The sequence below is a fragment of the Carcharodon carcharias genome, chromosome 1, assembly GCF_017639515.1.
Source record: "Carcharodon carcharias isolate sCarCar2 chromosome 1, sCarCar2.pri, whole genome shotgun sequence".
NCBI classification, from domain to species: Eukaryota; Metazoa; Chordata; class Chondrichthyes; order Lamniformes; family Lamnidae; genus Carcharodon; species Carcharodon carcharias.
The window spans coordinates 68573118-68585345 of record NC_054467.1 but is presented as its reverse complement, the minus strand read 5'-3'; the positions used below and the strand labels follow the sequence as shown (position 1 = coordinate 68585345).

The 12228-nt window shown below is 40.1% G+C and overlaps 1 protein-coding gene across 2 annotated transcripts in view; it reads left to right on the top strand.

The window, feature by feature from the left end:
• Positions 1–12228, top strand: part of lrba (LPS responsive beige-like anchor protein) — a 917803-nt gene that overhangs the window by 128657 nt on the left and 776918 nt on the right. For both annotated transcript variants that reach the window (XM_041200623.1, XM_041200530.1), the window contains exons 17-19: positions 5828–5920; positions 6179–6287; positions 9955–10036. In XM_041200623.1, the coding sequence (XP_041056557.1) occupies positions 5828–5920; positions 6179–6287; positions 9955–10036 (284 nt within the window). The remainder of the gene's footprint in view (positions 1–5827; positions 5921–6178; positions 6288–9954; positions 10037–12228) is intronic.

The following is a 12228-nucleotide window of genomic DNA, read 5'->3' as shown; positions in this document are numbered from 1 at the left end:
CTCGATTGCACCTGCCTACACCATACTTCCACGCAGTGCATTCCAGACCTGACCAATCGCTGTGTGAAAAACCTTTGAATACCTCTATCAAATCTCCTCTCAGCCTTCTCCTCTCCAAGGAGACCAGCCCCAACTTCTGCAATCACTCTTCATAACTCAAATTTTTCATTCTTGGAATGATTTTTTGTAAACCTCTTCTGCGCTCTCTCAATGCGTTCACATCCTTCCTAAAGTGTGGTACCCAGAGCTGTATATAGTACTCCTAATGAGGTCTAATTAGTGACCTATACAAGTTCAGCATAACTTCCTTTCTCTATGCCCCTTTTAATTAAGCCCAGGATACTGTATGCTTTATTAACTGCTCTCTCCACCTGTCCTGCCACCTTTAATGATTTTGCGCATATACACCCATGTCCCTCTGCCCATGCACACCCTTTAGAGTTGTACTCCTTATTTTATATTGTGGCTCCATGTTTTTCCTATCAAAATGAATCACCTCACACTTCTCAGCATTGAACTTCACCTGCCATTTATCGACTCCTCCACCAACTTGTCTATGTCCTTTTGAAGTTCTACACTGTTCCTCCTCACAGTTCTCCATGCTTCAAAGTTTTCTGTCATCTGCAAACTCCGAAATTGTCCCCTGCACACCAAGATCTAGATAATTAATATATATCAGAAAAAGCAAGGGTCCCAATACCAGCCCTGGGGAACTCCACTACAAACCTTCCTCCAGTCTAAAAAATACCCATTGACCATTACTTGCTGTTTCCTATTACTCAGTCAATTTTGCATCCATGTTGCCACTGTCCCTTTTATCCCATAACCTATAACTTTTCTCTCAAGTCTGTTGTGTGGGTTTGAGAAAGTTCTTCCATTGCATATGGTTCCCAAGGAACTCATGCTATAAATACATTCAAGCATTAACTAATGAACATACGAACATATGAAATAGGAGCAGAAGTAGGCCATTTGTTCCCTTGAGCCTGCTTTGCCATTCAATAAGATCATGGCTGATCTGTTTGTGTTTCAAGTTCTACATTCCTATTTGCCCCTGATAACCTTAAATTCTTGTTAGGCAAGGGAATTGATTTACCACTGCCTTAAAACATTAAGTGACACTGCCTTCTGAGGTAGCGAGTTACAAAGTCACCCAACCCTCAGAAAAAATTTCTCCTCATTTCTTTCCTAAAAGGGCAACCTCTCATTTTAAAACAGTGCCCCTCTGGTTCTGGACAAGAGTAAACATCCTTTCCATGCACCATGTCTCATCTGTTGATTTACTGTTAGATTTGTACACTCTATCCCTTCCTGTCATGGTCTATTTTTCATTTCCCATAATAATACCTATCCCTTTTGCCTTGTCTCTACTCTTTGGTTTACCACATTTTCCCAAATTTGATCCCTTACCCTATTACTTAGTTTAAAACCCTCTCTACTTTCCCAGTTATACGGGTTGCAAGTTCACTATCCCAACGTTACAGATCCCACTTTCCCCAGTACTGGTTCTAGTGCCGCACGAACCAGAACCCAATTCTCCCACACCAGTCTTTGAGCCACGCATTCATCTCCCTAATCTGATTTGTCCTCTGCCAATTTGCATGTCGCTCAGGTCATAATCCAGAGATTGTGAGCTTTGAGGTTCTGCCTTTCAATTTGGTGCCATGCTCTTCATTCTGACTGTGCAGAACTTCCTCCTTTGTCCTGCCTATGTCATTAATACCTACATGGACCGTGATGATTGGGCCCTCCCTCTCCCACTGCAAGTTCCTCTCCAGCCCTGAGCAGATGTTCCGAACCCTGTCACCTGGCAAGTAACACAGCCGTCTAGATGCTCTGATGCAGAGAATGGTGTCAATCCCTCTATCTATCTCTAATCTACCATTACATTGCTTGTTATTCCCCCTGCTTGAATCGCTTCCTGTACCAACATGCCATGTCCAGTTAGCTTATCCACCCTGCAGCCCCCAATCTCATCCAAACAAGCTGAAAAACCTCAAACCTGTTAGGCAATTGCAAAGGCCGAGGCTCCTACACTCCTGCCCTCTGGGTCCCCTTACCTGCCTCACTTGCAGTCACATCCTCCTGTCCCTGACCACTGACCAAATCAGAAGACCCTATGCTAAGGGGTCTGAACACCTCCTGAAATAAAGTGTCAAGGTAACTTACCCTCTCCCTGATGTGCTGCAGTGTCTGGAGCTTGGCCTCCAGTTCAGTAGCACTGAGCTGAAGTTCCTGCAGCCACAGATGCTTACTGCAGATATGTTTGCCCTGGATCACACAGGTACCCAGAAGCTCCCACATCCTGCAATCGCCCTACCATCTCCAACATGTGTTAATTAATTAATAGTTACTAACCAATTTATAATTAACAAATCCAACATCTCCCAATAGGTTTTGGCACTGCTGGTAAGCTTGACAATACTGTTAAAATAATACAGTACTTAACAATACTGAAGAGGAACTTGCAATGGGAGGGGGAGGATCCAGTTGTCATGGTCCACATGGGTAGACATAGGTAGAACTAGGAAAGAGGTTCTGCAAAGTCAGTATGAGGAGCTAGGTACCAAATTAAGAAGCAGAACCTCAAAGGTAATAATCTCTGGATTATTATCTGAGCCACATGCAAATTGGCATAGGGCAAATCAGATTAGAGAGACAAAAGTGTGGCTTAAAAACTGGTGTGGGAGAAGTGGGTTCCGGTTTGGGAGGCACTGGCATCAGTACAAGGGAAAGTAGGGGCTGTACCATTGGGATGGTTTACACCTAAACCATGCTAGGACAAGTGCCCTCGCAAATTGCATAACTAGGAAAGTACTAAACAAAAGGGGTGAGGGATCGAGCTTTGGTAGAGGTAGCAGTTCAAGGTGTGAGTCAGGACAGGAGAGCAATGAGGGTCAGAGAATGGCAGGAAGGGACAAAGAGGAAAAAACCTAAGAATACATCAACAGTCAAGACTAGATGTTACAAAGGTAACAAAAAGACAAAACTGAAAGCTCTCTATCTGCGCGTGGCATTCATAACAAAGTAAATTAATTGATGGCCCACATTGAAGTAAATATGATCTGATAGCAATTACGGAGACCTGGCTGCAGGACGACAAAGATTGGGTCCTTAATATTGAGGGGTACATGACATTCTAGAAGAATAGGAAGCTAGGTGAAGGGTTAGCACTGTTAATCAAAAAGGGCATTGGTGCAATTGTTAGTTGACCTTTGTTCAGGAAACCAGGAGTATAGAATCGGTTTGGGTGGAGATCAGGAATAGTAGGAGAAAAAGTCATTAGTGGGAGTGGTCTACAGGCCCCATAACAGTAGCCACAGTGTAGGACAAAGTATTCAAGAAAAAATATTGTGTGCTTGTGAGAAAGAGATGGCAATAGTCATGGATGATTTTATCTACACAAACTGGAAAAATCGGATTGGCAGTTGTAGCCTGGGTGAGGAGTTCTTAGAATGCTTTCGAGATAGTTTCTTAGAAAAGCATGTTCTGGAACCAACCAGAGAGCAGGTTGTATTAGACTTGATATTTTGTAACGTGACAGGATTAATTAATAACCTCGGAGTAAAGGCACCCTTGGGTAGCAGCGATCACAATATGATTGAATTTTACATCCAGTTTGAAAGAGAGAAGACTAGTATCTTAAACTTAAATAAGGGCAACTATATGGGGATGAAAGCTAAGCTAGCAGAAATGAACTGGGAAACTAGGCTGGAGGATAGGTCAATCCAGGAAGCACTGGCCGACATTTATGGGGATGTTTGAGTATTCAGAATATCGTGTTATAAAGAAAAATTCCAAGGGGAGGACCCACCATCCGCAGTTAACTAAAGTTAAAGAAAGCATCAAACTTAAGGAAAAAGCATACAACTTCGCAAAGATGAGTGGCAGGACAGATAATTGGTCAGAATATAAAGAACGGCAGAGGTTAACCAGGGGAAAGAAATTAGAGTATGAGAGGAAGCTAGCTAGAAATGTAAAAATGGATAGCAAGAGTTTCTACAGGTATTTAAAAAGGATAAGAGTAAGTAAAGTGAGTGTTGGTCCTCTTGAGAGTGACGGTGGGGAGTTAATAGTAGATAATAAGGAAATAGAAGAAATCAACAAATATTTTGCTTCTGTGTTCACTGTAGAGGATCTAAAAAAGTTGCAGTAATGGCTGCAAATCAGGAGGTGAAAGGGAGAGGAGAACTTGGTGAAATTGAAATCAGTAGGGAAATGGTACTGAGCAAATTGATGGAGCTGTGGGCTGGCAAATCTCTGGGTCCCTAGGGTCTTAAAAGAGGTGGCTAATGAGGTAGTTGATTCACTGGTGTTAATTTTCCAAAATTTGCTAAATTCTGGAAAGGTTCCATCAGACTGCAAAGTGGCAAATATAACCTCTCTACTCAAGAAGGGAGGGAGGCAGAAAAAGGGAAACTATAGGCCAGTTAGCTTGAAGTCCGTCATGGGGAAGTTGTTAGAATTGATCATTAAGGAGGTTTTCGCTGGACACTTAGAAGAGGTTAAGGCAATCGCGAAGAGTCAGCATGGTTTTGTGAAAGGAAAACCATGTTTAACCAAGTTATTGAAGTATTTTGAAGGAGTAACATGCATGGTAGATAAAGGGGAACCTGTGGACGTACTGTACTTGGATTTCCAGAAGGCATTTGCTAAGTTGCCACATCAAAGGTTATTATGCAAAATAAAAGCGTATGGTGTAGGGGGTAACATATGAGCATGGATAGAAGATTGGCTGGCTGGCAGAAAGCAGAGAGTATGCATAAATGAGTCTTTTTCGGATTGGCAGGATGTGATGAATGGAGTCCCATAGGGCCCTGTGCTACAATTTACATCAATGACTTAGATGAGGGGAGCGAAGACATGGTAGCTAACTTTGCAGATGACACAAAGAGGTAGGAAAGTATGTTGTGAAGAGGACATGAGGCTGCAGATGGATATAGATAGGTTGAGTGAGTGGGCATATCTGGCAAATGGAGTTTAATGTGGGAAAGTGTGAAGTTCACTTTGGCAGGAAGAACAAAAAACCAGAGTATTACTTAAATGGAGAATGGCTGCACAATTCTGAGGTGCAGAGGGATCTAAGCAATCTAGTACATGAGTCACAAAAAGTTAGTATGCAGGTACGGCAAGTAATAAAGAAAGCTAATGGAATGCTATCCTTTAGGATAGGGATGAGCATAATTTTTTTCTGAGGGCTGTGCGACTTTGGAACTCTCTGCCTCAGAAGGCAGTGGAAGCAAGATCATTGAATATTTTTAAGGCAGGGGTAGATAGATTCTTATTATGCAAGGGAATCATAGGTTATGAGGGTTAGATGGGAATGTGGAAATCGAAACACAACAAGATCAGCCATGATCTTATTGAATGGTGGAGCAGGCTCAAGGGGCCGAATAGCCTACTCCTGTTCCTATTTCCTATGATCTTATGTTCTAAAACTTAGTTTCTAATAATACCAGTTACTAATTTACCTGCTCCTTCTGCTGTTCCAAAGTGGAAATCAATACTAGAGGCTGAAAAAGAGTAGAAGAGAAAAGCACCTCCTCCCTGCCCTTTACCAAATTCCCCACTCAGCACACTTTACTTCTTGCAGCAAACCTTACCTAAAGCACCTCTTTCCCCAGTGCACCAAATTCCCACTTTGAACCAAGTTCCCATTATACTCACTTAGTATCTGTCTCAATCAAGCGAAGTCTCCCTCACTGACCGTTTACCCTTATTAACCCAGTTGGATAGTAGTTTTGTCATCTGATTATCCAGAGTTGACCAGAATCTTAACGTGCCTATTCCCATTAATTTGTGACTTACGTTCTATGTTATCTTATAGGATCGTCTATAAATTGCTGGCTTCAAAAAATGAAGGAATAAGAGTGCAAGCTTTGAAAGTGTTGGGATACTTTCTGAAACATCTTGCTCCGAAGTACGTACAAGTAAACTTTTATTTAATCTATTTCCTCAGTTAAATGGCCAGAAATGCTGTAAGGTATCCTTTAGTAGCATGCAATGTAAGTTGCTTCTTTCTCAATCTGAGTAGATTTTTTTGGTTTAAAGCTTAAACATTAAAGAATGAAAATCCTTTAGTCCATAGGCATTAAATTACCCATGTTTGTATACTGATCTGAGATTGAAATTGTAACTGAAGTTTTCTAGCTTTTAAGTGTACTGCTTTCTGTTATAGGCGTAAGGCTGAAGTCATGCTTGGACATGGTTTGTTCTCCTTGCTGGCAGAAAGGTTGATGTTACACACCAACATAATTACCATGACTACATATAATGTCTTATTTGAGGTAAGGGCTAAGAAATCAAAGTAACACTTGTTTAAATAATGTAGAAACACTGCGTGAGTAGATTTAAGTTTGTTTTCAACGTATCTAATTTCACTTCAACTATTTTTGCAATAATGTTTCACCTAACACAACACAAACAAAGTCAGATTTTGCAGTTAAACAGTTTCACGAAGTTGAATGCAATTGTCACGGGAATTATGCATTATATATTTAATCCAGGTTTATTCAACTGGCTCTTGGTGTACTACAAATAATCGTCGTGTAATGTAAGAAATAGCACAGGGACATAATTGCCCTTTATAAATTGAGGTTGAGTGGCCTGGTAGTTACACAGCTGGCATTGGACTTTGGGAAGTATTTCCATTCTGCATTACTGAAGTACACTTGCTTCAGAATTATCTGAGGAGTGGCAATAATAGTGTTCAGGGATGATCTTTAGTGTCAATGCCCAGCTTGAGGAAAGTGAATTGGGGTGGTTAGGAGAAAGGGTCAGGAAAGTTAGAATAATATTAAAAATTAATCTTTCAATTTTTTTAATGGCTGCATCTCAAAGTTATTCATGGAGAATCATCATGCAATTTAATCAAGGTTGCACTTATTTAGCCAAATGCATGCATTTTAATTGAACCACGTTTCATAATCTCTCATAGTCTGATATGAAAGGTTATAGTATATTGAATATTCAATGGTTGTGAACTGAGATTTTGATCCATTATCAGCCCACTGAGATTTAACAAAATTTAAGTTTAAAGTGCTCAATTAGCATAAGTAATCTGAATTTTTTTGTTCAATAAATTTGTTGTTGAGATGTGGGTGTTGCTCGCAAGGCCATTATTAATTGTCTATCCCTAATTGTCCTCAAGATGATGGTGATGAACCACCTTCTTGAATCGCTGCAGTCTCTGTGGTGTAGATACTTCCACAGTGCTGTTGATGAAGTCCCAAGATTTTTACTCTTGACTATGAAGGAACAGCAATAAATTTCCAAGTCAGGATGGTGTACGACTTGGAGGGGAGTCATAGGTGATGGACATCAGTCTCATGTCCTTGTCCTTTTCAGTGTTAAGATGTCAAGGGATAGGCAGGTGCTGCTGAAGGAGCCTTTGGCAAGCTGCTGGAGTGGATCTCATTGATGGTATACACTGTAGCCACCTGCGGTGGAGGGAGTGAAGTTTAAGGTGGATAGTTGCCAATCAAGCAGGCTGTTTTGTCTGGAATGGTGATGACCTTCTTCAGTACTATTCCAAGCAGTGGAGAGTATTTCATCACACTCATGATTTGTCTTGTGGCCAGTGGAAGCACTTTGGTGTGTGAGGATGTGAGTCAGTTGCCACGGTATATCCACTTGCACTCTCCATCACCAATGCACTGTGGCTGCAGAGTGTACAAACGTACTTTAAAGAATACAGGCTGGAGTTCCAAAAGCAAGAGAACACAGCCCTACTCGACTGATAATGAGCATGCCAAGCCCTTCACTTAGTCAGAATGCAAGTCGTAATATGTGACTTTGTAAACGCACTGCATCTGCAATCAATATGGTTATTAAAGTGGCATTTGGAGAAATGGTGCATCATATATTAAAGTGGAGAAATGGAGAACAGCAGACAAGTGTAATGTGAGCTATGCATGGCATTGTGATTTGTGACCAATAAGAGTTTTAAGTATGCTGAGATTGGATGAGGAATTTTGAATGCAGTTAAATTCTTTTTTTTAAATTCCTTTATGGGATGTAAGCATCACTGGCAAGGCCAGATTTGTTGCTAATTCTTAATTGTCCTTGAGAAGGTGCTGATGAGCCACCTTCTTGAATTGGTGCAGTCCATCTGGTCTGGATACACATACTGTACTATTTGGGGAGGAGTTCCAGCATTTTGACTCTGACAGTGAAAGAAGAGCAAAATAGTTTCAAGTCAGGATGGTGAGTGGCTTGGAGGGGAACTTGTAGGTGGTGGTGTTCCCATGCATCTGCTGCCCTGTCCTTCTAGGTGGGTAGAAGCTGTGAGTTTCGAAGGAGCCTTCGTGAGTTACTGCAGTGCATCTTATGTATGGCACACACTGCTGCCACTGTGTGCTGATGGTGGAGGGAGTGAATGTTTTAGGTGGTGAGTGGGGTGCCAATCAAGTGAGCTGCTTTGTCCTGGATTATGCTGAGCTTCCTGAGTGGTGTTGGAGCTGCACTCATCCAGGTAAGTAGAGAGTATTCCATCATACTTCTAACTTGTGCCTTGTCGATGGTGGAGAGGCTTTGGGGAATCAAGAGCTGAGTTAACTTACCACAGAATTCCCAGTTTCTGACCGGCTGTTGTAGTTAAAGTTTTTGTATGGCTGGTCCAGTTAAGTTTCTGCAGTTTCTTGCAGTTGAAGCTTAGCTTACTGTGCTTCTTTTTGTCTGTTAGCATGAATTGCAGTATTGGTCACATGATGTTTTAGATTTGCCTATGAACAGTGCTGATCACTGAATTAGAAATGTGAAAAGAAAGAACATTTAATTCTGTAGATTCTTTTGCAACAGACTTTCTCTCCCCCTGTCTTATTTCCCATCATATGGCTAAGAGCATGGAATGAGCTTACTATTGCTCTCTTGAAATGCATGATGGTGTTTTGGTTATGACTGTCCTTCCAACATTGGTTTTTGCTTGGCACTTAGTATGGTATCATGGCTAAAATTGAAAACTTTGCAAGTGAGGAAATTATAATATAAAGTCGCATCTTATTTCTCTGTGGCATAACATGATGATGTGCCACTATTTTGCAACTCCTTTCTTGCATCATTAGCATTCTTTCATCCCTATGTATGAGGAAATACCGGACCTATTACAGTAACTTCCCAGAATGACATACTTAGTTCAATAACAGGTGTAGATCCACATTCTATCATTTTGTTAGAGTAAGAGCTTCACCATATTGTACAAGGTTTCTGTCGGTACCAACTAGCAGGAGAACAAATTGTTGGGGTGAATTTGTCTATAAATCAGTGTTGGGATTCTGTTGCACTTTGATATGGTGCTTAAGCTTTATTCAAAGTATGACATCATAATTCCTTAATTTACTGACTTGCAACTCATTGCCAACTACTTTTTATTTAAAAATAAAAACAAAAAACTGTGGATGCTGGAAATCCAAAACAAAAACAGAATTACCTGGAAAAACTCAGCAGGTCTGGCAGCATCGGCGGAGAAGAAAAGAGTTGACGTTTCGAGTCCTCATGACCTTTCCACAGCACTGAGCGAATATAAGGAGAGGGGTGAAATATAAGCTGGTTTAAGGTGGTGTTGGGGGGGGTGGTGGGGAGAGAGACACATCACTCCCTCCCCCCCCAAAATTAATATTTCACCCTTCTTATATTCGCTCAGTGCTGTGGAAGGGTCATGAGGACTCGAAACGTCAACTCTTTTCTTCTCCGCCGATGCTGCCAGACCTGCTGAGTTTTTCCAGGTAATTCTGTTTTTGTTTTTACTTTTTATTTAACATTGTCCATTGCGTCTTTTTGAGAGTAGTGTAAATCTTGATGTTTCAATTGCAATATATGATAATAAAACTCACTTATTTGCAAGGAATCCACTAAGATGCTTCAGTTTGGAAATTTTTTCTTGACTGCAGAAGTGTTGAAAGTGACATTGTTTCATCATCAATTTGTTTATACCTGAATTCTGATTTTTTTTTTAAGATCTTGACTGAGCAGATTTGTACTCAAGTTGTACATAAGCAGCACCCTGACCCAGATTCGTCAGTGAAGATACAAAACCCACGTAAGCAGTAAATAAAAAATTCTTACAATTTATGTCCGTTATTGTGAGCCTGTTTGCTGTCTATAAACTCCTTCGCACACGAAATCCTGGCAGGAACTTCCATGATTGCAGCCAAAGCTACTTTTTGGGTGATTTTAATTAAGTTAATTAATTGATGTTTGTAAATGGGGAAATTAAACAACTTTATTGCAACTCAAAGTGGTAAAGGCACTAGACCCTGATGACTTGCATCCTAGAATGCTGAGGAAATAAGTGAGAACATGGTAGAAGTTTAACCATAGTTTGTGGGGTATACTATGTATGAAAGTTATGCCAGTGTACTTTCTCCAAAAGAGAGAAAGTGATAAGTCAAGTAACTGATTAGTTCTCGGGAGTTGCTGGCACTGGGAAGACTTCACCTGAATGCACACAATATTCATAACAAAGTGGATAAATTGATAGCACAAATTGAAATACGATAGCCATTACAGAGATGTGGCTGCAAGATGGTCAAAGCTTAGAACTGAATATTCAAGGCTATTTTACATGTCAGAAAGATAAGAAAGGAAAAGGATGTGCGGTAGCTCTGTTAATAAAGGATGAGATCAGTACAAAAGTGAGAAATTATCTTGGGTTCAGAAGATAAAGATGTAGAATTGGTTTGGATGGAAATAAGAAATAGCACGTGAAAAAAGTCACTGGCAGGCGATGTTTATAGACCTCCTAACAGTAGCTATACTATAGGATAGAGAATAAATCAAGAAATAATCGGAGATTGTGAGAAAGGTATTGTAATAACTGTGGTGATTTTAATTTTCATATAGATTGGACAAATCAATTTCTATACTAATTGTAAGGACTACCATCCCTCTTTAAAAATTAGAATTCATTTGAACAAAAATTTTGACACAAATTAATCACAATGGTCTTATTCTGTAAAAAGCATTACATTGTGAAATGCCTCTCCTGAACAATTTATTTATGCATGTAGTTCTTTTGGAAAATAATCTGACAGTTGATGACTTGCCTCCACCCTTTAGTTTGAGGTTTCCTTCCTCTCTAACACCCTGTCTCTTGTTTCAAGCCAGCAAGATCAATCTGTAGCCTTCTCATTGTCACTTATCGTAGAATGTCTATTATTCCATAAAAAGTGGTTATCTAAAAAAACATCGAATGGGTACGCTACCTTCAGTGTGCCATTGTACAATATTTCACTTAAATATTTGACAAGAAGAATCCCATATCCACTGCCTCCACAAGAATCTGTGTTTCAGCAGTCAAAATAGTTTTATCAATGCTTTTTGTTTTCTTCTCAAGGTAAAAAGGACTGAATTTCTCATTCTCACTTTTAAGCAATATTATGAAAGTGGCTGCACTAGACTGCCCAGCAGGAAGGTTAGCATGTAAAATATTGCTAAGCATGACTAGCTTCATGATTTTTGGTCACCTGAGGATGGGAATTTAACAATGTATCTATCTAGATTCAACTTCCTTAATGTTTTATTTGCCCGTGAAACATTCTCTACTTTAGGGGACTTCACCTGTGTGCTTAACTCCAGTATATCAAAATGACCATCTGGGCTAGCCTAAGTGCACAACCAGTTCAACTGACCAATCAAGTTTTGTAATTGCTCTGTCTGTTCTTTAGACATAACATCATCTTTCTGTGATGGGATAGTAGGATTAGCTAGGATTCTCATGTAAATTTATTTCAGAGCTCCTTTGCTTAATGTCAAAGTGATTATGTTTAAAAGCCCCACAAGCCTGATTCCCAATTTTATTTTTATTCTAATCTTATGAACATAATTCTCAAATTCTGCAGTACCACCCTGTAAGAAATCAACATGCATCATGAAGGTGCCTGAGAGATTACTAATAAAATATTGTAGGATCTGTTTTTAGTTGAACACAGCCTATTTTCAAAACTTATCCTGCTGAAAAATACCATATCTTAGATGCATCATTCAGGCCATGTTTAGTTTCCCTTGTTTTCCCTCTGCATCTGTTGCTACTCTGGAAACATTTATTTCTGAAAAGTATCACTCTGCAGAAATACAGCTTTGATGTCAATTGATCTACACTCCCGTGAATGTATGGCCAAAGGAGCTAAAAAGATTTTTGAGATTTCTTTTCCAGCTGTGGGAGAGTCCACTTTAACGTGTATCACCTACACTTCAAAACCACTAGAAATTGGCCTGGCTTTGGCCTTATAA